Raw genomic sequence first — 26,332 nt, forward strand, 5'->3', positions numbered from 1 at the left:
TGTGTGAGAGAGAGAAAAAGAGAGAGAGAGGGAGAGAGAAGAGGTGAGCTGGGCCATGACGGTCACAGGGACCTGAGCGTGTTCCCTAAAAAAATACATGTTCTATGCTGACGGAGCCCCCAAGGGGGTGGTGCTGTCCATATTTGGTCGTTTGGGGCCATTGTCCACCATCTCCTGGGGCTACATGACGGCTGTCCACAGCAAGGAGCACTGCCTCAGCCACAGACACCCACACCTACCACCTGGGGATCCTGACTCATCCGGACAGGAGTCCTCTCCCTGCTGCCCTGCTCGGAGACGCCTGTGCTTCCCACTCCCCTTGGGGGACAGGCCGGAACCAGGGTCTAGCCCAGCCCCATGGGCTGGTCCCCGGGAGCCTCCCAGATCCCAGCACAAAACCTTTGGGCTGTTGGCCCCAAAGCTACACAGGGTCCTCCACACTGCTGTCTGGGGCTGGGGTGCCTGGGGGGGATCCTGGTTTCTTTGGGGAGCTGTGGGGAACTGTGAGGAGCACCCCCTGCCCCTTCTCCAGGGGCTCTCCAGGGGGCACAGGAGGTGCAACATTGTGGGGTCCTGGAGGCACTGTGACCCCTAAGCAGGAAGCGTGAGGTTCTGTGGTCTCACCCTGACCACCGTCCAAAAATGGGTCCCCACTGGAGGCCCCAGTACCCAGCGACTCAAAGGCAAAGTTTGGGACAGTCAAGTGCTCTGAGCGGCCCTGGGCCTGGCACCACCGCTCACCCTTTCCTGCAGGGTCCACTCCGGGCCCCAGGCCCTCAGTGGGCTCCAAGGGGTCCCTGTAGGGGGTGGCCGGACCCGGAGAGGGCTCGCAGGATGGGGTGCGCCGCCGCAGGGTTGTACTGCTGCCCTCTGCCGCCGGTGGCCGGCTGGCACCCTCATCCTCTGTGGGGGGGTCAATGGAGATACAGGGGGGGCTCATCTTTTTCTTGCGCCGAGCACCCAGGGTTGGCTCAGCCTCCGGGACCTCGTCACGACCACCGTCCCCACCTGGCTCTGCTCCTGGCTGCCTCTGCCCATCTGGCCGGCCAGGCCCTGGGCGGCAGCTCCAGCTGTCAATGCCGCAGAGGCCGTGCAGGCCCCCACGGGCCGAGGAGGCGCTGGGCGAGGCCTCAGGGCTGCTGGGCTCCGGCTGCCAGGGCCGAGCCGCGCTAGTGATGTGGCGGACCTCCTCGTCGGCTGGGTCAGTGCTCTCATCGGCGGCCTGCGGCCGGCTGGCCACACAGCGCTGTCCGAACGTGTGCCGGCGCGTGCGCACGCTAGCAGGTCTCGGGGAGTGAGGCGGGGTCCGCGGGGGGGCCCCCAGCGATGTAGGCCGGGCCAGAGCCTTCTCCCCTGATTCCCTGGCGCCTGGGGTGCTGTCTGGAGAGCCATCAATCTGTCCTTCTAAGGAGTCGGTGCGGACAGCCTCCTACGGGGCATAGGATCAGGTCAGGGCTCAGAGAACTTGTCCCTCACCCTGGCTGCAACCGACAAAGGGGGGCATGAGGAGACTCCAGGAAGGGGCCCAGGCTGGGATGGTATTGGACTCATTGGCAGGGATATCACTTCTGCCTTGAGGACCCCCTCACTTTGCAGGCCCCCTAGACGCTCAGCTGCCAGGCAGCGACAGCGAGCTATGCGGCTCCGTCCAACTTCAGGTCAGGGGCAGCGAGGAAAGTGCAGCTCTGTGCACTGCGGGTGGGGACAGTGCTGGTCAGACAGAGCCTGTGTGCCCAGGGTGCCCTCCCCCAGCAATGATCCCCACTGGCTCAGCGGGATGCCCCTGGGGTGAAGTTCTGGGGTGGACATAAATTCTCACCACAGGCTGGATTGCCAAGGAGGCCAGGTAAGGGACGGAGAGAGGGCTCGGTCCTTGCCTGGGGGCCTCTGCCATCCGCTGCCTGGCCACCCACACCCCCTTAGTCCAAGGATGCAGCCCTGGATTCGCTGGTTCCCCGCTCCCCATCCAAACGACAAGGGGTCCTCCCAGGGCAGGCTGCCCGCACCTGTCTGCAGAGCAGCCGGTTGAGGATGGGGGAGCGGGGCGCAGCTCGCGGGGAGAGGGCGCGCAAGGTGTCCAAGGACCTCCTCGGGGACGGAGCAGCCGCAGTCGGTAGAGGCAGTGTTTCGGTTGGGATCTGGAGGGTCGCACGGGGTTCCCCGGGGGGCGAGCTGGGCGAGGGAATGGTCCCTGGAAGAGGGCGGGGAGTGTATATGCACAGCATGAGCCTCCATCTTCCCCTGCAGGCCCCTCTCCCTCCCCGAAGTCCCTCCCCTGCCTCGGCCCCACCCTGAGGTCCCGCCCCTTCCCCAAGTCCCTCCCCTGCCTCAGGCCCCACCCTGAGGTCCCGCCCCTTCCCCAAGTCCCACCCCTGCCTCAGGCCCCACCCTGAGGTTCCGCCCCTTGCCCCCAAGTCCCTCCCCTGCCTCTGCCCCACCCTGAGGTCCCGCCCCTTCCCCAAGTCCCTCCCCTGCGTTGGCCCCACCCTGAGGTCCCGCCCCTTCCCCCAAGTCCCTCCCCTGCCTCGGCCCCACCCTGAGGTCCCACCCCTTTCCCCCAAGTCCCTCCCCTGCCTCGGCCCCACCCTGAAGTGGCACCCCAAGGCCCTACCAGAGGCTGTGCCCGCATAAGTCTCCATCTCCACTTCCTGCAGCGTTGGGGGGTCAGCGGGAGCCACAGGCCGGAACATGTAGCTGTCATTGGGCAGCGAGAGCATGCGCGACACCGACACCTTGCGCACCACCAGCAAGTTCAGGGCCTCGGGGCCCGCGCCTGGACTCTCCTGGAGCAGACGGCCACATCAGGGGCACCACTGCCCAGGACCCACGCTTATCACATCGCTCCTCTTCAGAGAAACAGGCCCTCCCACCACCCCGAGTTTCCGCCTACCACATCAGTCTCTGCATCCGTCAGTAGGATCCCACCCACCAAACCTGTCTGCCCCCTGTCCTGCCTTAGAGACCTCTCTGCCCACCACCAAATCTGCCCCCTTCTCCACCCTACCTCCAATGGGACCTGCCCACTACGCCAGCCCTAGGTCCACTAGGGGCACACTCCCCCCAACACGTCGGTCTCCGGACCCACATAGGGGACCTCTGCCCACACCATGTCTGCCCCACCTCTAATGGTCCCCACCCATCATGCCAGTCCTCTGTCCCACCTGGGGAACCCGCAGTCCACACACTCTTCCGGACCCATGTTCCCACCCACCACGTGGGTCCCCACATCACCAATGGTACCCAGCCCACTGAGAGATCCCGCCCACTACATCCGCCAAATCCTTCCTGGGCACCTCTTCCCCAGGGTGAGCCACTGTACCGGCGTGGTGGCATCCGGGGCGACAGCAGGGACTGGAGCGCGGGCCATCTCTGCGTCCAGCTCGGCGTCCAGCTCAGCATCCTCGCGGGCCTCCTTGTTGCTCTCCTCCAGGTGTTTCATGAGCACGGCTACCACCACGTTGACCAGCACAAACTGGGCGACTAGCACGAAGGTGACGAAGTACACTGGCGAGATCACCGGCAGGTAACTGAGACAGTGCTTGTCCTCACGAACGCACTCTCGAAGCGTGTCCTGCGACGGGGAGGGGGGGACCACCGACGTCCTTCTGCAACCTCACCACTCCAGGGCCTTACCACCAGCCCTGGAGCCCTCCCTCGGCCCCTCCCCCAAGAAGGCTCCACCCCCACAGCCTCCAAGCTCCTTCCTGACCTTGAATAGTCCCTCAAGCCTCTGAGTGGCACCTGAGGCCCTACCTAGGCCTAACTCAAGCTCCTAGTCCTCTGAGGTACCCCAAGTGTCCTGAGTCCCTGAAGCCTGGAGTCCCTCTCCCATCCCCCACCAGCTGCAGCAGTACCTTCATGATCCCGTTCCAGTTGTCACCTGTGGACACTCGGAACAGTGTGAGGAAGGCCATCCCGAAGTTGGTGAAAGTGGCATGCCTGCTCAGGCCCTCACAGGGGTTGTCCTCACTGCAGTCTGCCAGGAGACAAAGACCCCATCTGTCAGTCAGCTGCAACCATGCGTGTCCTGTAACCCACCACCAGCCCTGTCTATCCTGATGGCTCCACTCTCTGTGTGCAGGGACAACAGTCCATCTCTAAGATCTTTGCTGATGAGGACCCAAAGGTAGGTCTCTCAAGGGTCACTTCTGTTCAGTCAGAGCAGTAAAGGGAGATTCCTCCATGGGACAGATCCAGGTTCCCTACCATCTGTCTCCATCTAGCCCAGGCTGTGAAGAGGAGTGTGGTGACTGACTTGGTCAGAGGGAGGTGAGTAGGGGAGGGTGGAGGTTGGGAGTGATAGGGATAGGAAGGGAAGTAGTTAAACAGCATTCAGATCTGGGGCTGTTTGAATGGACTACCACACAATCTGGCTATGACTCATCCTCAACAAACGGCACTGCCTACTCTCCAGCTTCCTGCTTCCTGGGCCAACCCACAGGGCTAGTCTGCGGCCCTCTTTAGGGTGTTGGAGTCACTAAGTTTGGCCTGGTCCTAAAAGACCAGTTATGGGGTAGAGTGAGACTCTGGATCTCCTGGAAAGGTGGCACAAGCCACCTTTGACCAGAGCTCACCTGAGGGAGTATCTGGGTGGCCACTAACATCCCTGAGCACTCTCGCCAGCCACAGCTACCTCAACAAAGGACAGTTGGTAGCCTGGAAGCCACCTGAGGGTCGGCAAATTGCCCTAGGTGACACTGTGGATGGTATGGGAGACCCAACAGAGATTGTACTGCCCCCAGAGAGGAATAGGGGCACCCAGGAGAAGGTCAGAGGCCCGGAAGGCTACCAAAACTCCCATCCTACAGTGGACAGAAGGCAGGTCCCCAGGGACTGTAGCAGTGTGAGTGCTGGTGTGTGTGTGTGTGTGTCTGTGTGTGTGCTGGTGGGTCAGATGAATGTCTGTGTATGCACACCTGGACAAGGACACACACACAGATCCAGCCCCACCACCGTGCCCTCCCAGGTCCCAGGTCCAGCTTTCATCTGTTCAGGCTCTGGAGGTGGCTCTCACCTAGCCTCCCGAACAGCTCCACTCCCAGGGCAGCATAGATAAAAAACAGGAGCATGAAAAGTAGGCCAAGGTTCCCTACCTACATGGAGAGAAGCAGAAGAGTTTCAGGTGGCGGCAGGGGAAGCCCACACTCACGGGCATGCCAGCACCCCCCCCCCCACAGTTCTCACGCCATCGCTGCTCCCCAGGGGGCCTGTGCCAGGCACAGAGACAGGCTTGGATCCTCGGTCATACCTCCCAGCCTATCCCACACAAGATTGCCTCTCTGCCTTGGCTTCCCAAGAAGGTCTCTACTGACAGATGATGCCACTCAGAGTAGTCACACCACTGCCCATAACCTCACCCTCACTTTCTCTAAGACCCAGTCCAGTCTACATGCCACGTGTTGTCTCATGCTCCAGTCCAGGCCTGGATGCCCACCCACCCCCTCCAGCTTCCTCTATGACTCCTGCCCCTGCTGCCCCCTCAATTCAGTCTCCCCTCCACACACACAACCCCTATCCATTCGCTGGGTGTCCGGATCAGCCTCCACTCTCCTGGCATCCCATTAATGCCAAGAGCCGATCAGGAACCCTCATGTCATTCTGAGGGGAGGCTGAGGACACCGCTGAAGGAGCACCGGGGAGTGGCACAGTGGTGGGCTAGGTAGTTGCAAGAACAGATGGTGGGTAGGGAGGAGAAGACTAGGTGTGAGGGGATGAATGGTGTTGAGTGTGAAAGGGATGACTGGGAGGTGACTGGGTGAATAAGCAGAACAGGACTGGACACAAGGACAAATGGGTGGGTGGTGGGTGGATGGATGGATGGATGGATGGATGGATGGATGGATGGATGGATGGATGTGAGCTGATGGTTGAGTGAATGGTTGCCAGCTGGCTGATTAGTTGAGTGGATGTTTGGCTGGGAGGGCGGTTGGTTGAAGGGTTGTTTGGTCGGATGGCTGGGCAGTTGGTTCATTAGCTGGCTGGCTGGGTTGCTGAATAGATGGCTGGTTGGATAGATGATTACATAACTGGTAGGCTGAGTGGGTGGATGAGTGGCTAGTTGGAAGAATGGCTGATTGGAAAGCTAACTGGTTGGATGAATGGGCGGATGGCTGGCCAGCTGAGTGGGTAGATGGATGGTTAGTTGAATGGCTGAATGGTTGGCTGGATATCTGGTTGGCTAGATGGGTGGCTGGTTGCATGGTTGGTTGGTTGAATGGCTTATTGGGTGGGTGGGTTGATGAATGGATGGGTAGGTTGATTGGTTGGGAAGTGGGTGGATGGCTGGTTAGGTGGGTGGTGGGATGATGGCTAGGAGGGTGAGTGAGTAGATGGTTGGTTGGATGCCTGGAGAGTTGCTTGGTTGGCTGGTTGTTTTGGTGACTGGATAGTTGGGTGGGTGGGTGGGTAGGGTTGCGTGGTTGGTAGGATGGGCAGCCAATTAGGTGAGTGTTTACATGGACAGCTGATTGGGTGGGTGGGCAGTTGTCTGGCTGAGCAGGTTGCACATGAACAGAGAGATTTGTGGGTGACTGGGTAGATCTATGTAGGATAGGGCACCCAGAAAGTAGCTGCCAGGAGTACTGCTTCTGGTTCAGATGACTGTGGCTCAAGAAGTGAGGTCTGAGCAGGTTCCCCCTGGATAGCTGCCTGGGCTACAATGTGCTGGGAAAATCCTCACTTCCCCCAACCCACCCCCTTGCTATGGCCTGCCTGCCTCCAACGTTGCTCCAGTGAAGTGGAGGTGAGTCATGGGTCCCCCAGAGGCTGAGGCCACGTAGCCAGGCTGCTCCTGGCACACCGCGGACCAGGGAACGAAGGAATGAATGCTCAATGGCGGAGAAGACAACCTTGCAGCCCTCTCTTCTGGGGTTGTCTGGGATGCCCTCCCTGGGAGCGGGGCCGCCGACCTACCTGGGGCAGCGCTTGAACCACCGTGTCCAGCAGCGCCCGCATGCCCACTGCCATCTTGAGCAGCTTCAACACTGGAGTGAGGGAAGGTGTTTGTGTGGAACAGGGGCTCTCCCCGAAGCCCCAACATTCCCCAACAGGACTGGAACCACCATCCTTGGCCTGCTGGGTGGGAGTGTGAGAGCCAGGCACCAAGGCAGAAGGTTGCTGGGGCTGGGCAGAGCCCTCCACAGGGCCCCATGGCTTCTTCTGCTTGCCTGCTGCTGGCCGAGGGTCAGCTGGATGGGGAGGAGAGGACGTACCCCGAGCGATGCGGAGCACACGCATGATGCGGATGATGGTGGGGTTGATGGGCAGCGCAGCATTCATCTCAATCTCCTCCAGCGTGATGCCCATGATGGACAGCAGCACAATGGCCAGGTCCAGCTGGTTCCACCTGGTGGGCCGCAGGCAGGGACTCAGTGCCGGCTGGGCACAGGCACCTTCCCAGGGTGTGTCTCAGCGCCTGAGGCCACCCACCTGTCTTTGAAGAAGCGCCGGAAGCCAAAGGCCACCAGCTTCAGCACAGCCTCCACCACAAAGACGATGGTGAACACGTAGTTGCAGTACTTGAGGGCTTCGTCCAGTGCCTGGGGAGAGGGCCAGCGGTCACAGAGGCGGCCCGTGGCCCCACTCACACCTGCCACCCACACCTCTGCAGCCAGCAGCCCTGACCCCAGCACAGTGCACAGGTGGTGACCAGTGGATCACAATGGGGTCTCCAGTGAGTGGTGCTTCCTAGCACTGGTCAAACCCTCCTCAGTCACCTGCAGAATGCCGCCACCTCCAGGAAGCCACCCTGTCTCCACTGTCCAGCTCACTCCGGCTCCACTCTTCCCTGGGCCTGGCCTTCTGGGTCACAGCTAGTGAGCATTTACTTTATGTACAGCCTACATGAGGTGGAGTACATCACCCCCATGAACCCCCACAGCTTAGCTTGGGGGACCTTTGGATGGTGGGGAACCGGCCCAGGACCTCTAGGGTGAGGTGTCAAGGTAGACCAGGGCACATGTGCCTTCCCTCACCTGGCCCATGCCAACTCCACTGTGCCCAAAGTGAGCCTTCTCACAGTGAGGTGCAGCAGGCAGTCCCTGGAAGGGCTGCGGACCAGAAAGGTGGTAAGTCTGAATCTCCCCCAAGTGCCTGAGAAGAAAGACTGGGGGATGTGTCCACTGAGAGCAGCATCCACTGAGATGGGCTTGCTTGGATGTAGCCCAAACCCTCACTGCCATCGAATGGATTCTGATTCACAGTGAGCCTGTAGGACAGAGTAGAACTGCCCCTGTGAGATTCAGAGGCTGAGAATCATTAGGGGAGTAGAAAGCCTCGTCTTTCTCCCTTAGAGTGGCTAGTGGCTTTGAATTGCTGACCTTGTGGTGAGCAGCCTTTGGATATTGGACCTTTATAACACCCCCTGTCTGTCCTTTCCCCCCTCCCTCCGCCCCCACTGCCTGCTAGCTTGCTATCCTACAGTGTGCTACTGGGACGCATGCAAATACCTCAGCTATAGGAATCTCAAATACCAGTAGGGTCACCCGTGGTGGGCAGGCTTCAGTGGAGTGGCCAGATTGAGATGAGGAAGAAAGGCCTGACAATAAAGTCAGCCACTGAAAACCCAACTGAGCCTCATGCCAGATCCTTCCCCAAGAATGAGGAAGAGCCCATCCTGGAAGGGTCGGGGAAGAAGCAGAGTGGTGGCGGGATTCTGTCTTTAATGAGATGATGAAATGCAGATGTAATTGGAGCATCACAGGAAGGGATCCCTTCTCTTCTTTCTCTCTCTCTCTCTCTCTCTCTCTCTCTCTCTCTCTCTCTCTCTCTCTCTCTCTCTCTCTCTCTCTCTCTCTGCTTTTGTGCACCATGAACCCCAGAGTCCAGGGTGCCAGCTTTGTTAGGGGTGAATTCTAAGAGGTCACCCCTCTGGGCCATCACAGTAAGGCGTGTTACATGCTGCGATACAGGAGGTGGCGTTGTGCTCTCGTGAGATTTTGTCTTGTGCCCCTCCATCCGCAGGGCCCCTGCTCTAGGCCCTGCAGGCTGGGTGTGGGGTCCTGGGCGCCCAGAGCCCCACCTTGGGCTGGTCGTAGTGCTCCATGGACATGGTGATGACGTTGACCCCGATGATGAAGGTGATGAAGAGGTCGAGGTAGTGGCTGGTGCAGAGAGAGTGGATGGTGCGGCGGGTGGGCGAGTAGTCAGCGTAGTAGGGCCTGCGCTGGGCTTCTGCAGGGAGAGGTGGCTTGAGCCCAAACGCCAGGCTCTGGGGAGGGGCGTGTCTGGGGCGGGGCCACACCTGGGTGGGGAGGAATATATCTGGGGGCAGGGTGGGACTGCCTGGAGGTGGGGCCATGTGTGCTGTCCACAGGGGAGCGTCCAGGCTCTGTAATGGGAGGCCTGCCCCTCCTCCAGCCTCAGCATCCAGCCTGCCTAGGGGTATCTGCTTCAGGCTACATAAGGGCTTCTCTCAGGAGGGACTGCCTGGAAACATGGGTGGCAGAGCGTAGGGGTTGGCAGTGGGGGTGGGGGAGTGCTGAGGAAGCTAACCCACTGACTGTTCTCCTGCAGGGATTCCTGCCCAAGAGCAGAGCCCAAAAGGGGGGCTGGAGGCCAAGTTAACCCACCCATAACCTCTAGAAATCCCTGCCCACTTCCATCTCTGGGCCCAGGCCCCTCTGAGTGACTGGGGGGGATGGGGCAGGAATGGGGAGGCCAGCTCCCCTCCCCAGAGTCCCTGGAGACAGAGGTTTGTCATCTGGAGTTTGTGGGACCCCTGCCCCATTAGGGATGCTGCCTGGGATGGGTTGAAATGATGGTATTGGGGAGTCCTGGCCTGCGTGCCCCCCTAGGGGGTGTCTACACTGAGCACTGCCCGCGGTGCCTCTTTTTAGCACACATCATGCCTGCCATCGCGCTTCTGCTGGGTTAGGCTGGCAACTGCCACCCTCCACCGCCCCCCTGCAGGAAACGTTCACCCCCACCCACCCAGCAGCCCACCCCAGCATGGCCTGAGGGCCTGGGCTAACATGCGCCACAAGACGCAGAACCGGCAGCCAGACACAGCAGCAGCCGGGGTGCAAGCCAGACAGGGGAGGGTGCGTGGGGGCAGGCGGGCAGTGGGGTTGACCCTCAGGCAGACAGAGCAGGGCCAGGCAAGCAAGCTGACAGCCCATGCATCCAGCCAGGGCAGAAGCAGGCTAAGACGTGCGGGTGGTACCTGGGCTGGGGAGCTGGCCTGGAAAACAAGGAGGTGTCTCAGGGTCCAGGGTGGGCCCCTGCCCCAGGGAGGCCCCTGCCCCAGGGAGGCCCCTGCCCCAGGTAAGCCCCTGCCCCAGGGAGGCCCCTGCTCCAGGGAGTCCCCTTCCCGAAACCCTGAAAGACACACAGCCTGCCCGCTATGGTGTTCCCAAAGGATCACATGAGGATTAACATGTCTTTGGGGGCTAGGGATCAGGATTGACTAAGAGGGTGTTCTTTGCCCCAAACTACATGGACATGCTCTCTCTGGAACCCACCCACCCCTGGGGATCACATGGGGGTAGGCTGCCCCCCAGGGAGTGGGGGGCTTTGGCACCAAGCCGCATGGACCTGCTCTCTGTGGAGTTCCTCCTGCTGCCCCTCAGTGGTTCACACGAGGTGAAGCTTCTCCTTGGGAGTAGGGGACACGCTGCACCAAGTTCCTCTCTCTGGAGCCCCCTGTCTCAGGGCAGGCCTGCTGGCTCCCATTGGGGATACCGACCATATGGGGGTGACAATGCCCCTGGGGTCTGGGGCCGGGGAAAGCTAGTGCATCCTTCACTGTTGGGCCCCAGCGGCCACTCTGGGTCCCTGCCTCCGGCCCGCAGCGCTGGCCACTGGATGCTCCCGGAGGGGAGGAGGGGACAGACAGCAGCGTGCAGAGCATCCCCGGCGCGAAGAGCGCGGCCGCCGGGCGCGCAGGTACCGACCGGCCACCGGGGGCGCCTTACTCCGTCGCCTCCGCTCGAGCCGCCTCAGCCGCTTCTCCTCGCGCCGCCGCGCCTCCTCGGCCTCCTGGTGCTGCCGGCACTTGTGGAAGTTCTCCACCACGACGCCCACGAACATGTTGAGCACGAAGAAGCTGACGATGAGCAGGAAGGAGATGAAGTAGAGCAGCATCCAGGGGTTGTGGTTCTGCACGGGCTGCGGGCATAGGGCGCACACAAGGCTGCTCTCGGGATGGCCCTGCGAAGCACGCGGGGGCGGGGCGCATGGAGCACCGCCCGCCTGCCCACCCACCCACCAGCCGACAGGCGGCACCTGCTGGTCGATGCCCACGGCGTCCAGCCCGTCGTACATGATGTTCACCCAACCGTCCTTGGACGAGAGTACAAACAGCGACATCAGGGCCTGGAAACCAAAGCAGGGGGCGCTGACCACAAGCCAAAGCTGGGTCCAGCAGCCGCCCCGCCCCCATACACGCACCACTAGCTCCCTGCCCTGGGATCCTGGAACCCCAGCCAGGAGGATGAGCCCTCCCCCAGAGGGGGGATGGTCCCTAACTGACTGTCTCTGGCACCCACCTGGCCCAGGTTGTCGAAGTTGTACTTGCGGCGTACCCAGCGGTAGTGGGCAGCCTGGCACTGGGCCTTGGTGGAGATGTTTCTGGTGTCCACGCCGTCGCAGTAGTAGAACTTGCCCTTGAAGAGCTGCCCAGGGAGGGGACGGTCACCTGCAGGTCCCTGACACTCCCCCATCCCACCCCAGCCCAAGCCCCCCAGCTTCCCGGAGCAGGGTATCAGGGCCGTCCACCTGCACGCCCAGGATGCCAAAGATGATAAAGAAGGCACAGCAGATGAGGACGATGTTGCCAATGGGCCTGAGGGATGAGATGAGCGTCTCCACCACCAGCTTCAGGCCCGGGGCGCGGCTGATGACCCTGCAGGGGTGGACAGGCTGCTGGTGGGCCCGCCCGCAGAGGGTGGCAGGTGAAGGGGCACGCCCAGGAAACCCAGCGCCCCACTCACCTCAGGGGCCGGAGGGTCCGCAGCAGACGCAGCACCCGCAGCACGCCCAGGATCTTGGCGCCGCCGGCGGAGGCCAGGGCCACCACGATGTCAACCAGGGACACGAGCACCAGCAGTCCATCCAGCACGTTCCAGCTGCTCTGTAGGTAAGCGTGCTCGCCGGAAACCAGGCCCAGCGCCACCACCTGCGGGTGGCCGGCAGGGGCATCAGCGGCAGTGCGGGGGGGTGGGGGGGGGGACACAAGGGCCCCGGGCCCTCCCACTGCCCTGGAACCGCCGGCACCTTTGCCATCATCTCAGACACGAAGATCGCCGTGAAGACGTAGTTGGAGACGCTGAGGAAGACCCGCTCCTGCGGGAGAGGGCGGTGGCTGGGTGCGGGGCCAGGGCAGTGGGAGACCCACCGGGAGGGGCGGGGCATACGTAGTGGGAGGAAGGAGGAATCGAGTGAAAGGCAGGGTCATGGCAGTGGGTGGGGCTGGCAATGGGTCAAGGCCTGGCACTGGGTGGGAGGATATGGCAGGGCGGTGTCAGAGCAGTGGGTGGGACAGTGAGCAAGGTGTGAACCGTGGAAGGGAGGAAGAAGATGGGGCTGGGGTAGGGCATGGGAACCAGGCGGAGACTAAGAGCAGCGGGGGGGGGGGGGGGGGGCGTGTCCTTCGCGGTGGGCGGGCCTGGGACGCACGGTGCTGCTGGGGTCGATGTCGGGGCGCTCCAGCGCGATGGTGATGCAGTTGAGAAAGATGAAGAGCAGCACCACGTGGTCAAAGAGCTTGTGGGCGATGACCTTCTGGCAGACAATGCGGAACCTGCAGGGGGAGGTGGGCGGGCGGGACGGCGGGGGAGAAGACGTGTTGAGGCGTGTTTCCCTCACCCCCACCCCCACGCCAGGCTCCTGCCTCGCTCACCGGTTCTGAGTTGAGAAGAGGTACAGCGCCCACGTCTCACGTTGGCGGCACCACTCGGGCTGGTGCCGGCCCAGCAGCGCCCGCAGGCGGAAGCAGCAGCTCTGGAGGGCGGGGGTGGCGAGGAGGGGGACTGGTCACTCACCTCTGACCTCGGCCTTGCGTCCAGACCCTTTCACCCTCGAGACTGCCTTTACCTTCCCTACCTGGGCAATGGGCTAGTGATCTTTGCTGAGCATTGCTAGGGCCAGATGGGTGGGCACTGGGGGACCCCCCTGATTCCTGTCCCCATTGCTGAGAGGTGGGCTACTAAAGGCCGCCTCAACCAGGTGCCATTTGCTGCCCATCTGTGACAGCTCACAACCATCAAGGGGCAGACCCTGGGGCAGAGGCCCAGCCCTGGGGCCAAGGGGTCACCTCTAGCCCTGTTCACACGGAAGGGTCAACTGAAAGTGGGCCCCAGCTGGGAGCATGTCCATGCAGTGCTGGCCACACTCCTGGCTTCTGTGTGTGGGGTCAGCCTGGGCCTGTGTCCCTTCCTCTGAGTGTCCTCTCTGAGTCCTTGTCTCCCAACTGAGGCCCCGACAGAAGCAGGGCAAGGGCTTTCCAGGCCCAGGGCATCCCCTGACCACTCACATCCTCCATGTCATCTTCGAACTCAGCCGGGTCCTCCCTGTGGCTGTCGATGTGCAGGAAGAACTCGCTGGGCAGGGCCACTGTCTGCCCATTGCAGTCGGGGGACTTGGCCGGCAGCAGAGCGACTGCCCGTGGGGGCCGCAGGTCCAACATGCTGCGGTGGTCCAGGGACTCAGCGCGTCGCAGCGGGGTGGCTCGGGCCCCTGGGGAGGAGGCCCCTGTGCTGGCCCTGCCATCCTCGGCCTCATCATCCGTACTGCCCCGGCCCTCACCAGACAGCAGCGACTCCCGCTCCCCACACTGGCTCCGGCGCTTGAGGCTGGGCGCACGGCCCAGGCTATTCCAGCTGGAGCGCCGGCTGCTCCAGGTCCCGTTCGGGCCCCAGTGGGCGCAGGGCGAGCTTCGAAGGCTGGACTGGGGGGCATGGGGTGCGGTGAGCTGGGGCCTGTGGCACCTGCCCAGACCTGCTCCCCAATCTTGACTGGCATCAGCCCTCGGAACCCCCACAGCTGGCAATCACAATGAGCCCTGCTAGCACAGTAGTTCAGGTCAGCGGTCGGAACCCACCGGCCACTGGGGAGTCTGCTTCTGTAAAGCCCTGGAAGCTCTCCCTAGGGAGGCAGGTCTGCCCTGTCCAACAGGGCGGCTCTGAGTTACCATCGGTGGTTTGGGTTTTTTGTTTAACTGCGTACACAGACCACAGTTGGTGGAACAGAATGAGGGGCTCTTTTTTGGTTTAAAATCAGGAGAAGTATGTATCAGGGTTGTATGTTTTCATCATACTTATCCAGCCTGTATGCTGGACTGATGTGTAAAGAACGCATCATTCGGATTGGAGGAAGATTTGTTAACAATGTGTGACATCCAGATGGCACAAACTTGCTTGCTGGGAGAGAAGAGGACCTGAAAGCTCTTGCTGATGAAGATCAAAGACTACGACCTTGGGCATGGGTGGGGGCTCAATGCAAAGAAAACACAAATCCTCACAACTGGACCTACACGCAGCAAGATGATAACAGGAGAGAGGACCGAAGTGGTCAAGGAGTTCACATTGCTTGGACCCACCAATCAACACTCATGGACAGAACACTTTTTTATAAAGCAAGCAATACACTGCACTGGGCACACCTGCTGCCAGAGACCTCTTTGACGTGTTAAAGACATGCACGCCCATGTCTAATCACAACTAGCAGCAAAAGGATGGAAACAACCAAAAACCCCGTCTGTGGAGAAATGGATACACAAACTCGAGCACACATGCACACAACGGAATAGTATGCAGCCTTGAAAAAGGACGCATCCGTCAAACACCTCGTGACATGGACAGGACCCGAGGACATTATGCTCAGCAAAGTTAGTCAATCTCATAAATATTCCATAACACCGTTATTATAAAGGGAAAACAACAGCAAAACAAAAACAAGGAATAAAAGTGATGCTCAAATCTAAGTAAAGATTTGAGGACAAGGATGAAGTGGGGTGCAGGGGAGAAGGATAGGGGAAGGATGGGGAGAAAAAGAGGGAGGGTGGAAAGAGGCTGGGTTGGAGAATTAATAAAAGAGGAAAGAGCCACAGACACAGGTGGGGCGGGGGCTGCTCAGATTCTCTCACTGTTCTGAGGCCATGAGCCATGGGACTATGGATCGGATGTGTTTTCTTTGTTATGCATTACCTTCCACAATTTAACAGGGTGGGGAAATATAAATAAATCCATTTCAAACTTTAAAATAATTAAACTTTAAAAGAACTTGCTTTTGAAGAGCAGCGCAGACGTCACTTTGCGAACTAAGGTGCACTTGGCTGGATGGTGTTTGTTCTGTTGAGCATGGGGCGCTGTGAGCTGTACCGCACAACAGGACCTAACAACTACAACGTGGCAAACCGCATGGAGACAGAGCCCCCGTGCAATCCTCTGGCACCCCCTCTGAGGGGCTCAACACAACAAGACAGGCTAGCTCACTGCGACATGGTCCATAAAGGTGCTCCCTGGAAAACTGCAGCTGGCCCCTCTCCTGCTTCCCCTGGTGGAAACTGATTTGTGGCGATGAGCTCAGCCCCATAACTTTCCAGCTTGTTCAGCAGAGTGGTTCTGGGCCACGCAGGCTGAGCCTGTGGCACACAATACACACTCGCTTACACCCAGGCCATTCCATCCCTTTAAGAGGGGCAGTGGCCAGTGTGGTCGTTACATAATCTGGTGTCAATTTGGATCTTGAAAGGATTAAGAGTGAAGGGGTGGAGTCTAGTCTGTCAATCAGGTCATAGCCAATGACCTCTGTGTGGGCATGGCCTCCCGAGGATTCTGGGAACTCCTGTAATTTCCTCCTTGGAGATGGGAGACACACTCTCTTGCCTCACTCCCTTGGAGACTCTACTGACAAGACATGGCACTACGCTGACAGTTCCCCCTGCCCTGGGAACTGGAGTTGCCACGTGGAGATCTCTGCCAGTGCTGAGATGTTTCTACTGCCATTGGCCTGTGGTCCTCCTACATTCGGCGTCATTGCATGTGTTTCGTGATCCTGAAAAGGACTTTATAGATTAGTATCAGACATATGGGCTAATATCGGGCTTATGGACTTGATCTGGATCGAGCTGGGATGTTTTTTTAATGTACAATTACCCTTTATATAAACTCTCTCTTATACACATGAGTCTCCATCAATTTGTTTCTCTAATCTGTCCAGACTACCACAGCCAGGCAGACCCCCATGGGGGGATCAGGAAGGAAACCACCCCTACAACTGTCAGTGAGTGGAATCTGCCTCGCAGCCACCCTGTAGGACAGAGTGAAACTGTCCCATCTGGTGTCCATGACTGACCTCCTCACAGAAGCACACTGCCTCCTCTCATTCCTGGCGAGTGGCTGGTGTACTCGGGCTCTGGGTCTTGGGTTCGCAGGCCCACATTTAACCCACTGCACTACCAGGGCTCCTTAGAAGAATGATGGGGCCTGGTGGTGTAGTGGATCCACACTGGGCTACTAACTGCACGGTCAGCGCTTGAAACCACCAGCCGCTCATCAGTTGAAAGGCAGGACGCTCTACTCCCATAAAGAGTGAGTCTCGTTGTGAACAGTCCTGGAGTCTTAGTGGCCCAGGAGGTTACATGTTGGATTGCCACTAACTTCAGGGTCAGCAGTTCGAACCTACCAGTTACTCTTCGGATGAGAGATGAGGCTGTCCTCTCCCATAAAGATCGACAGCCTCAAAATCCCACAGGGGCAGTCCCACTCTGCCCTCTGGTTACTGTGCATTGGAATGGAATACCATCGATGGCCCTGCGTTTGGATTTTTGAGAATAGTGAAGCCATGAACATAGGGTGGGGGTCGGGGGTGAGGGGGGTGCCCAGGGAGTCCCTGCACTCTGGTCCTTCCTACTCCGCAGTCCCTTTTCTGAGGCTCTACCTAGGGATTATATGAGAATAAATGGACGAAAGATGGGCATTGTCAAGGATGTTGTCTTGCTCAGATACACAATCAATGCGCTTGGAAACAGCAGTCAAGAGATCAAAAGATGTGTTGTATTAGGCAAGTGTGCTGCTCAAGACCTCTGCAGAGTATTGAAAAGCAAAGAGTTTGCTTTGAGGACTCAGGAGCGCCTGACCCAAGCCATGGCATTTTCTCTCGCCTCGTATGCATGAGAAAGTTGGACACTGCATACGGAAGACTGAAAAAGAATCGATGCATTTGAGTTGTGATGCAGGAGAATATTGGAAGTACCATGGACCGCTCAAAGGACAAACCTGACTGTCTTGGAAGAAGTATGGCCAGAGTGTCCCTTAGCGGTAAAGACAGCAAGATTTTGTCTCATGCTGTGGACATGTCGTCAGGAGAGACCAGTCCCTGAAGAAGGACATCCTGCTTGAGAAAGTGAAGGGGCAGTGAAGACAGGAAGGCCCTCCAAGAGGTGGAGGGACACTGTGGCCACACCCATGGGCTCAGGTTGGCACAGGACTGGGTGGCGCGTCCTTCGGTTGAGTAGTGTTGCTATGGGTTGGCACAGACTCAATGGGACCTTACCACCACCACCACCACAACATACCTAGGAGTGGGCTTGGTGGGTGACACAGTAATTCTGTGTTCAGTGTTTTCAGGGATCCCCAAACTGTTCCCCAGGGGCCGTACCACCTGATACATCAACAGCACCCCAAGAGGGCCCCCACTCCCTCATCCTGGCAAACACCCATCACCTTCCCATTTCTGTGTGGAGAGAATCCCTAGCCAGCTGCCAGGAGCAGACTCCTTTGTGTATCAGAGTCCAGTGTGCCAGGGGCTTCCAACAGCTGCCTGTCTGCAAAGGGGCTGCCAGGCCTTTCTCCTGGTGGACCTGACCCTCTGACCCTTCAGTAGCAGCTGAGCGTGGGAACCATGTGACTCCCAAGAGCCGTCCTCATGGGTGCTGGGTGGTACCCCCACTCAGGATGGCCAGGGTGTCTTCTGAATTCCCATGGAGCCCATGAGACCCCTGCCACTGAGGCTCTAGGCTTCCCCTTGCTGCTGCTGCCTCTGGTCCACCTTTGACCTTCACTGCAGCTTAGGGGGTAAATGCCCATGGTGTAGCCTGCAGGATGCTCTTAGGCGCCTACTCACAGCCACCTCTGGTCCACCCTCCTGGGGTCCTCACTTTCTGGGGCCTTGAAGGGGGTTGTGCAGAAGCAATTGGTGGAGTGGGGCTCAGGGTCCGTACCGGAGACTTCTGATCTCCCAGCTGGGGCTCCACGGAGCCACTGCTGCTGCGCCGAGATTCCAGGGCCCCAGGGGCTGAGTCCAGGTGGGGGGATCCCTTGGGGGTGGGCATGGGTGTGGCTGCTGTGCGCATGATGACAGGAGGGGGCAGGCTGCCCCGGCCCTCCAAGTGTCCATTGGGGGTCACCGCCAGCGAGTACAGCTTCATCTCTGGAAGGAGGGGAGGGAGTCGCTGTACCTCCAGGGCCCCCACCCAGGAGCCCCCGTCCCCGCCGGCCAGCGCACCTGCAGCCCGCAGCTCCTGGAGCTTGTCCAGGTCCTCCTCAAGCTGCATAGAGGTCTTGTCTTCATCTGTGTCCGATCTGTTGGCGTCGCCCTGGCCCCAAGAGAGAGGACGTCTGGGGAGCCCTCATGGACTCCCCATGGTGGGCAGACTGATGAATGCCCCCAACAAAGGGGGGCACAGTGAGGGTACAGACTCTCCACGGTGGTCTGGGCAGAGTCCCCACGTAAGGGCCCAGGCTCACAGCCCCTCATCCATCTCCCCACCCTGGCCTTCCACCCTCAGCCCCAGAGTCTGGATGGTCATTTCTCATTCCCCTCACCCCTCCACCTGGACCCTCACAGGATCTCTCCCCTCCAGGTAGCCTCCTCAGTCCCTCCCCTCCACCTGTAAACCCTCTGCCTAAGGGACTCCTCTCTGCCTAGAAGCCCTCCCCTAGCCCCACCCCCACCCCAGCCCTCTGCCTTTAAGCCCCACCCCCACCCCTCCTCTCTGCTTGGAAGCCCCTCAGCCACTTTTCTCTTACTGGAATCCCCCAGCTCATCCCCTCCACCCGGAAGCACCCCCTCATACACACCAGTTTCTCCTTTCCTCTTAAGCCTCCCCCCTACCCCCCACCCCGCCCTCACCTCTGCTTGGAAACCCTCCACCAGGATGGCCACCAGCAGGTTGAAGAGCACGTAGTTGCCGAAGGTCATCAGGGCCACGAAGTAGAGGGCGGCCCAGGAGGAGGTGGAAGCCATGCCATTATAGAGGACCACGTTCCAGTCCTCCTGCGTGAGGATCTGTCGGAGCAGAGGGAGCAGGCCATGGGGGAGAGAGCACAGGGAGAGAGTTAAACCATGGGGACCCTCAGCTCAGGGGTCCAGGAAAGTCTAGCTCATAGCCACCCCATCCCCCAGCAGTCTGTCCCTTGGCCCCACCTGAAACACAGTGACGATGGCCCACAGCAGGGAGTCGAAGTTCTTCCTGTCAGGGACAGTGTCTCCGGTGTCTGTCTTCAGGCTGAACTTGCAGCCAAAGAGGTGCATGCCCAGGATGCTGCAGGGACAGCGGAGCATGAGTGGATGTGGGGGTCATGCTGTGGGGGACAGGGGAACATGAGTGGACAGGGGGGTCATACTGCAGGGGAGCAGAGGCATGTGAGAAGATGGAGGGCATGCCCAGCATGCTGGGAATGGACAGGCAGGATGTCAGGGGCATGTGAATGAGCTGGAGGGCATGTCCAGGATACTAGGAGGAGGGATGGGTCATGCCCAAGATGCCAGGGCAGGGTGAACTAAATGGGGTGGGGCGCAGCCAGGATACTGGGGGTGGGGAGATCGATGGATGTGGGCAGTATGGGGGTGGGCACATGTGGGATGCCGGGGTAATGGGAGATATCAGTCGGAGGGGGGCACACCCAGGAGGCTGGCAATGACCATGATATTGGGCGGGCCTCCAGGAGCAGGATTGGGAGGGGGGAGGGCCGACCTGAAGATGAAGATGAAGAGCATGAGGAGCATGCAGAAGGTGGCCACGTTGTCCATGGTCTTCATGAGCACCACCAGCTGCCGCCGCAGCGCCGGCATGAAGCGCACCAGCTTCAGCACCCTCAGCAGCCGGAAGGTCCGCAGCACCGAGAGCCCGCCATCCGCCTGCCCCACGATCTCCCAGACGCTGGGGGCGGGGGGGGGGCACACACTCACACCCCTGCCACGGTGCCCCAGCCCTGTGCCTCCACACTATCCGCCTCACTGTTCCTGCTCCACGCTCCTCCCAACCAGGGCAAAGCAAGCAAGCCGAGCTCACTGCCCCCAAGTGGAGGCCGACTCGCGATGGCCCCGCGAGGCGAGTGGAGCTCTGAGCTTCCAGGGCTGTAGCTGCGTAAGGGAGTGGAGAGCCTGCCTTTCTCCCTCGGACGGCTGGTGGTTTCGAGCTGACCCTCCCACCAGGGCCGGAGTCCCTAATCCCTGTCCTCTTCTGCAGCAAAACTTGGGGGGCCTCCCCATCCTCCTGGTCTCTTCTGCACTGCAGAAACACACTCCCCCCACACCCGCCCGCTCCACTCAGAGCAGATGTCACTTGGCACATCAGTCTTCCTTCCTCTCCGGAAGGAGTCCAACCAAGAGCAGCCCAGTGCCGAAATTTTAGAAGCTTCCATCCGAGAAGGCAGCCAGCCTACCTGTGCCCCCGATGGGGCCCGCAGCACCCCATTCCCACCCCCAGCCCCCTTGGCTCACCTGATGACGACGATGACGCCATCGAAGATGTTGTAGGGGTTCCGGGTGTAGCCAAGTGGCCCGCAGGCCAGCAGCTTCAGCAGCATCTCCAGGGCAAAGAGGCTGGTGAAGACCACGTTGCTGATCTCCAGGGCGCTGGTCAGCTCGTCGGGCTGCGGGTGGGCACTGTCAGAGTACCTGGGTGGCCACTAACGTCCCTAAAGCGAGCCTGTCCGGGCCAGGTGCGATGCCGTCCCCCACTTCTTGGCTGGCTGAGGGGGCCTAGGGGCTGCCCTCAGAGTCCTACCCGCTATGGGGCAGAGTAGGGCGGTGGGCACTGTCGGCTGAGGGGCTGCATCCGATGGGGCCCTCTCTGCTGCCCCAGGTGACACCGAGGGGGTGTGCTGAATGACTGCTGTCCCCCAGCCTGGAGGAGGACATGGGGACCCACCTGTTCATGATACTCGACACCCATGCTCATGGTGTTCACCAGGATGGCCGCCATGATGCCGCGGTTGAAGTACTTGCTGTCCACGATGTGCCGCAGCTTGCCGCTGAAGGTGCCCCAGAGGCGGCCCGGCCCGCCCCGCTCACCTGCCGGCCGCCCATGAGCCTGTCGCCGCGGCCCCCCTCCCTGGCCAGGTGTCTCTGTGGCAGGGGCGGTGGGCTGCAGGGGGTCTCGGCGGTCCCCGTGGCGCACGTCCTGAGTGAACTCGTAGACGCCGTCGCTGTCAGAGTCACCGCTCTCAGAGCCACTGAGCTGGGGGTCGTGGGGGTCACGGAGGTCGTGCAGGGCTCGGGCACAGTAGGGGCAGGCCTTGAGCTCACAGGCTAGGGCACCTGCCCGGGGGCTGGGCAGCGGGCAGGGCACGCTCAGGCCTGACAGGCGGTTAGGTGTCCGGCTCAGTCCTGCGGGGAGCCATATATTCAGGGGTGCTGACCTATGAGTTCCAGGAATTCACACCACCCCCAAGAAAGACATGTCCAAGTCCTGGTCTGGGGATAGGGTCTTTGCGTCACATGAGGACAAAGGGGCCCAGGGCAGGCTGGACCCAGTGTGCAGAGGGCGGAGACTTGCACGAGGGGGCGCGGACTGGCAAGTATGGGGTTTCGTTGCTCAAGTTGGGGTTCTGATATCTACAGGGTGAATGGTGCTCCCCTCGGCTTAGGGACAGAGAGGGGTTCTCGGGAAGAAAGGGGTTCTCTTCTCCAACCCCATCAAAGCCCCTTTTCGGACTGACCACCACCCACCCCACCCCTTATTACAGGACAAGGGGTGTGACCATGCCACTCGCACAGAGGAGGAAAGTGAGATACCCTAGACAGCCCCAGGAGCGGGCTCGCTCCCCCACAAGGAGCAGAGCAGGGGCAGATACTTACCATGCTCACCCACCAAGTGCTGGATCTTCTCGTGGGGGCTGGAGAGACCCAGGCCCGAGGGGCCATACAGCCCTCTGTCCAGTGGCCCCTTGAGCCCTGGGCTGCTGCTGCTACCCTTGCCACTGGCCCCAGAGGGCAGGATGGTGGGGTAGTTCATGGCGCCCAGCCCAGCGGCCAGCTTGAGGCCAGCGGCAGTGGTGGTGGCTGTGGCGTGGGCAGTCTGCATGCGTTCCTGCGGCCCCTCCACATGGCAGTCAGCATGGTACACGCTGTGCACGGCATCGGGAGGGCCTGGACCTGGCATGGGCGGCGGGGCACTGGCACTAGCGCGTACCAGCCTGCAGTCTCGGTCGGCCGGCCGGCGAGGGCTGCTGTGGCTGAAGTGGTAGTGGTGATGGTGGTGGTGGTGGTGGTGGTAAATCAGGTGGTGGATGGAGGCCATGTGGCGGCCAGCCCGGCCCCTGCGCCTCCCAGAGCCCTGGCCGGGCAGTGCCTCATCTGGATCTGCCCGCTTGCGCCACCGGCTCTGCCACTGGGTATACAGGCGGAGGCCGCGCCGCCGTGCCTTGCGCACCACGTGGCCCACGTACTTGAGCAGCTCCTCGTAGCAGCTGCCCGGCTCCGAGAAGCTGGCCAGCGTGCTGTCGTTGGACATGTAGCGGGCCCTCTGCTCGCGCATCAGCTGGTTCTCCCGCTGCTTGGTCTCCGAGAACTGCGTAGCGATCACCACCAGGCACAGGTTGATCATGAAGAAGGAGCCCACCTGTGGCAGGTGAGCAGGGTTCTCGGTGACGGCACCACTGAGCCCCACTGGCGAGTCCATGACTACTGAGGAGCTGGACACCTTTGGGGCACATGGGATGGCTGCATCCCTCCCCAAACTCCAGACACACACACACACACACACACACACACACACCAAGCCAGCAGGAAAGTGCTGCTGCTCTAAGAGTGGTGGAGGGGCCCACAGGGACCATGGAAAGAGGAGGGACAGTTGCTGAGAACATGGGACAAATGGTCCCCATCAGAGGGATCTGGCCGGGGCTCGGCTGGCAAAACCACCACCACCCGCCCCCATACCCCCCCACACTCACGATGATGAGCAGGATGAAGTAGATGAAATTGTAGAAGGAGTGGGCATCCATGACATAGTACATGATGTCCACCCAGCCCTCCAGGGTGATAACCTGGAAAGGGAACAGTCATGGACCCCTGAGCAGCCAGGGGTGCACACCACCATCTTTGTCTCCCCAGACTCCGCCCCCGGGTCCCCTCCATCCACCTGGAATATGGCGATCCAGGCATAGCCTATGTTGTCGAAGTTGATGGCGCCGTTGTGGGGGTTGGCGCCCCCCGAGCGACACACGTTATAATACTGGTTCCAGTTGATACAGCCGTTGCGGCCAGTGACCCCCGCAGCCTCCCAGCCCAGCGTGCACTCCCGGCGCAGCTCGCGGCGGCTGGGGATATGGGAGCACTTCTGCATGCCGTTGTCACGGCGTGAGGAGCAGATGAAGGGGTTCTCCTCGCCCTCTTCCGGCTGGTAGTAGGGCCTCAGGAAGCTCAGGTTGTCGTTCCTGCGGACAGGTGGTAGGTGGCGCCCCAGGTCAGGGCACTCAGGTGTGGGCATGACCTCTCTGACATCCCCTTTAGTCAACCCACCGAGAGGAGCAGGGTGGTGCCTACTGGGAGAGGTGGGGCTCGATGTGGGGACCCTCTGGGCCTGGGTCTCCAGCACTGACCTCACCTGTGCAGTGAGGTGCCCACCGGGTGCCGGTGGCCAGTCCACAGTGAAAGACAATTTGGTGACATTCCCAGGAGAATGTGCACAATTCACAAAACAGACCCCACCTCCCAGGATGGGGCCCCCCTGCCTTCTCTGATCGGCAGAGTGCTTCTTCCAAACCCGGTGACCCATCTTTGGATGACCTACTGGATCTCCCCTCCTCTGCACTGACCCCCTTGAGTTCCCCGAGGTGCCCCCACCTGCTGTGGCTGACCGTGTGCCCACCTGGGTGTCCACCTGAGCGGCCCCTGAGACGCAGGGCACCTCACGTGTTGCTGGGGTCCCTGTCCTGAGCAAGTGTGTGAAAGGGTGAGCCTCTAGTCTGCCTGGGCCTCCCAACCCTCCTGGTGAGGGCAACCCCAATACAGGTGTCCAGAAAGGACAGAGACACAGGGAGGTAGGGAGGCACATGGCAACCAAAAGAAGAGAGGAGGGCAAAGAGGCACGGAAGGCCAGCGGTGCGCCAACGTCCCTGCACGGGCTGGGCAGAGCTAGTGCACTCGCACTGCAACCATCGGACGAACTGTTTTTAAAGAAACAACACGCTGACAAACTGAGAAACAAGCAAGAACATGGAGCGAGGGAATCGGCCGTAAAAAGGGGACGGGAGAGGAGAACGCCAGTACTCCTTAGGGACTAGTCCAGGAGGGCCGAGCCCGGGAACCTGCCTATCAGGGTGGGACTGCGTGATGGGCGTGTACGCAGGAGAGCGGGGGCCAGAGGAAGGAGGGTGCTTGGAGTGGGCGGGACCTCTGGTGGGCGGGCTTTCCCATGGGTAGGACCTCTGTGGGCGCACTCGAGGTGGGCGGGACCTCCGGTGGGCGGGATCTCTCCATGGGCGGGGCCTGCCCGGGCACCTGGCGAAGGCGCTGTCCAGGAAGCAGCGGTTGCGCAGCAGGCCGGCCCAGAGCTGCACCCCAACGATGCCGAAGATGAAGAAGACGAAGAAACACAGCAGCAGGACGTTCCCCAGCATGGGCAGCGTGTCCAGCAGCAGCGTGACCAAAATGCGCATGCCTGGGGGTGGGGGCCAGGGTCAGGAGGCCAGCCCACCACGTCCCAGATAACCCCCACGCCCCACTCACTCGATATGCAGAGGGCCAGGCCAGCACCGTGTACCCAGCCAGGGACTTCAGCCCCGCAGCAGTGACCAGCACCCCACCACTCGCCCCTGCCCCTGAGCCACCAGCGGTGGCATCACTCACTGGGCACACGGTTGATGGCACGGAGGGGCCGCAGCACACGCACAGTCCGGATGGCCGACAGGCTCACGTTGTGTCCATCCAAGGAATACTCCATCATGCTGAGGGTGTGAGGGGCAGCAAGGCTCAGCTCCCCTCCGTGGCTGCCTGGGCAGACCCCCTCTGACGCCCCCAACCACAGTGCGAGCCTGTGTCTGCTCTGCTCCCGGGACCCTCACACACCAGAGGAATCCTATTACCTGCACGCAAGACCCCTCCCTCCCTGGGCGCACCCTGCCATAACGATGAAGAAGTCCAGCCGGTTCCAGGTGTCGCCCAGGTAGCATTTCTGCCCGAACAGGCCCAGGGCAATCATCTTGATGACCATCTCCACAGCGAAGAAGGCAAAGATGAAGTCGTCAAAGGCCTGGGGGACGGGGGCAGAGCTGTCCTCGATGGCCCGATCCCCACTGCAGCAGGCCAACCACATCCAGTGAGCCCCACCCGCCTCCAGGCCGTCCCCCTGGCCGCGCCCCGCCTACCTCCAGGATGCGGCAGCGCTCCGAGTGGCACTGGACGTCCTCGCACGGCCGGAACATGCCCAGGGTCACACAGTTGAGCAGGATGACCAGCATGCTCACATGCTCGAACCACGTGCAGCCGGCCAGGCGGTAAGTTAAGGATCCACAGGGCGTAGTTCAGTGGGAGGGGCCCGGGACCCACCCCCAAGGGGACCCTTTTACCCTTCCCAAAGGTCAGAGGCCTGCATCCATAACCACACAATCCCTGAACACCCGGTGCCAATGCCTGCACTCATAGGGGTAAACTGAGTACACAGTGGGCCTTTCCAGGGAGCCGATGCCCGATGCTGCCTTCACCAGGTGCCCTGCCCGCCCCTCCACCACTGCACCCCATTCTCGCCAGCAGCACCCCACCCTCCAGCCAGCAGTTGCAGGTCTGTGTTGCCCAAGGTGGACCCAGATGGGACAGTCCTGGCAGCAGAGTGCCTGACCTGGGCTGGGGATCTCGGGGTCCCAGGGTGGGGAGGGAGGTCAGGCCAGCCATCCACAGAGCAGGGTACAGAGGGGGAGGGCTGAGGGATCAGGGCTGACACCCAGCAGAGAAGCAGACACGTAGGCGTGCGTGTGCTCGCGTGTCTGTGTACAGGCGCACGCCCACCTCTCCAGAGCGCCCCGCCAGGCACCCTCCAGGCAGGAGGGGAGGGGGCACCCAGAGCGACTGTAGCAAAAAGGCGCACATTCTGGACGTGGCCATCAGGTGGCGCTGTGGCTCCATCATCTCCCGCCAGCAGCCCAGCCCCAGGAGGATTGCCCACCTGGCT

At 60.8% G+C, this 26,332-nt stretch overlaps 1 protein-coding gene across 3 annotated transcripts; it reads right to left on the reverse strand.

Moving 5' to 3' along the window:
- Positions 1-25,806, reverse strand: CACNA1H (calcium voltage-gated channel subunit alpha1 H). Of its 3 annotated transcripts, none has more exons than XM_075564525.1 (33): positions 25,533-25,806; positions 25,284-25,417; positions 25,015-25,112; positions 24,592-24,826; positions 23,306-23,600; positions 23,118-23,210; positions 22,024-22,786; positions 21,095-21,552; positions 20,665-20,816; positions 19,916-20,101; positions 19,366-19,483; positions 19,072-19,227; positions 18,445-18,535; positions 18,161-18,369; positions 13,472-13,885; positions 12,839-12,939; positions 12,616-12,739; positions 12,214-12,282; positions 11,931-12,115; positions 11,716-11,842; positions 11,487-11,612; positions 11,224-11,313; positions 10,893-11,106; positions 9,020-9,171; positions 7,429-7,538; positions 7,212-7,345; positions 6,909-6,983; positions 5,015-5,089; positions 3,855-3,976; positions 3,320-3,571; positions 2,612-2,783; positions 2,007-2,191; positions 1-1,429 (listed from the first exon to the last, which is right to left on the reverse strand). In XM_075564525.1, exons 1-33 carry the CDS (start codon positions 25,623-25,625, stop codon positions 422-424), a joined length of 6,816 nt encoding a protein of 2,271 aa, XP_075420640.1. In that variant the 5' UTR covers positions 25,626-25,806; the 3' UTR covers positions 1-421. The 3 variants fall into 3 exon arrangements, with proteins under 3 accessions (XP_075420640.1, XP_075420642.1, XP_075420641.1); XM_075564527.1 differs by having other exon boundaries at positions 24,667-24,826; positions 25,533-25,803; XM_075564526.1 differs by having other exon boundaries at positions 10,914-11,106; positions 25,533-25,803.
- Positions 25,807-26,332: the final 526 nt, after the last annotated feature.

The sequence above is a fragment of the Tenrec ecaudatus genome, chromosome 12 (genome assembly GCF_050624435.1).
Source record: "Tenrec ecaudatus isolate mTenEca1 chromosome 12, mTenEca1.hap1, whole genome shotgun sequence".
In the NCBI taxonomy this organism is placed as follows: Eukaryota; Metazoa; Chordata; class Mammalia; order Afrosoricida; family Tenrecidae; genus Tenrec; species Tenrec ecaudatus.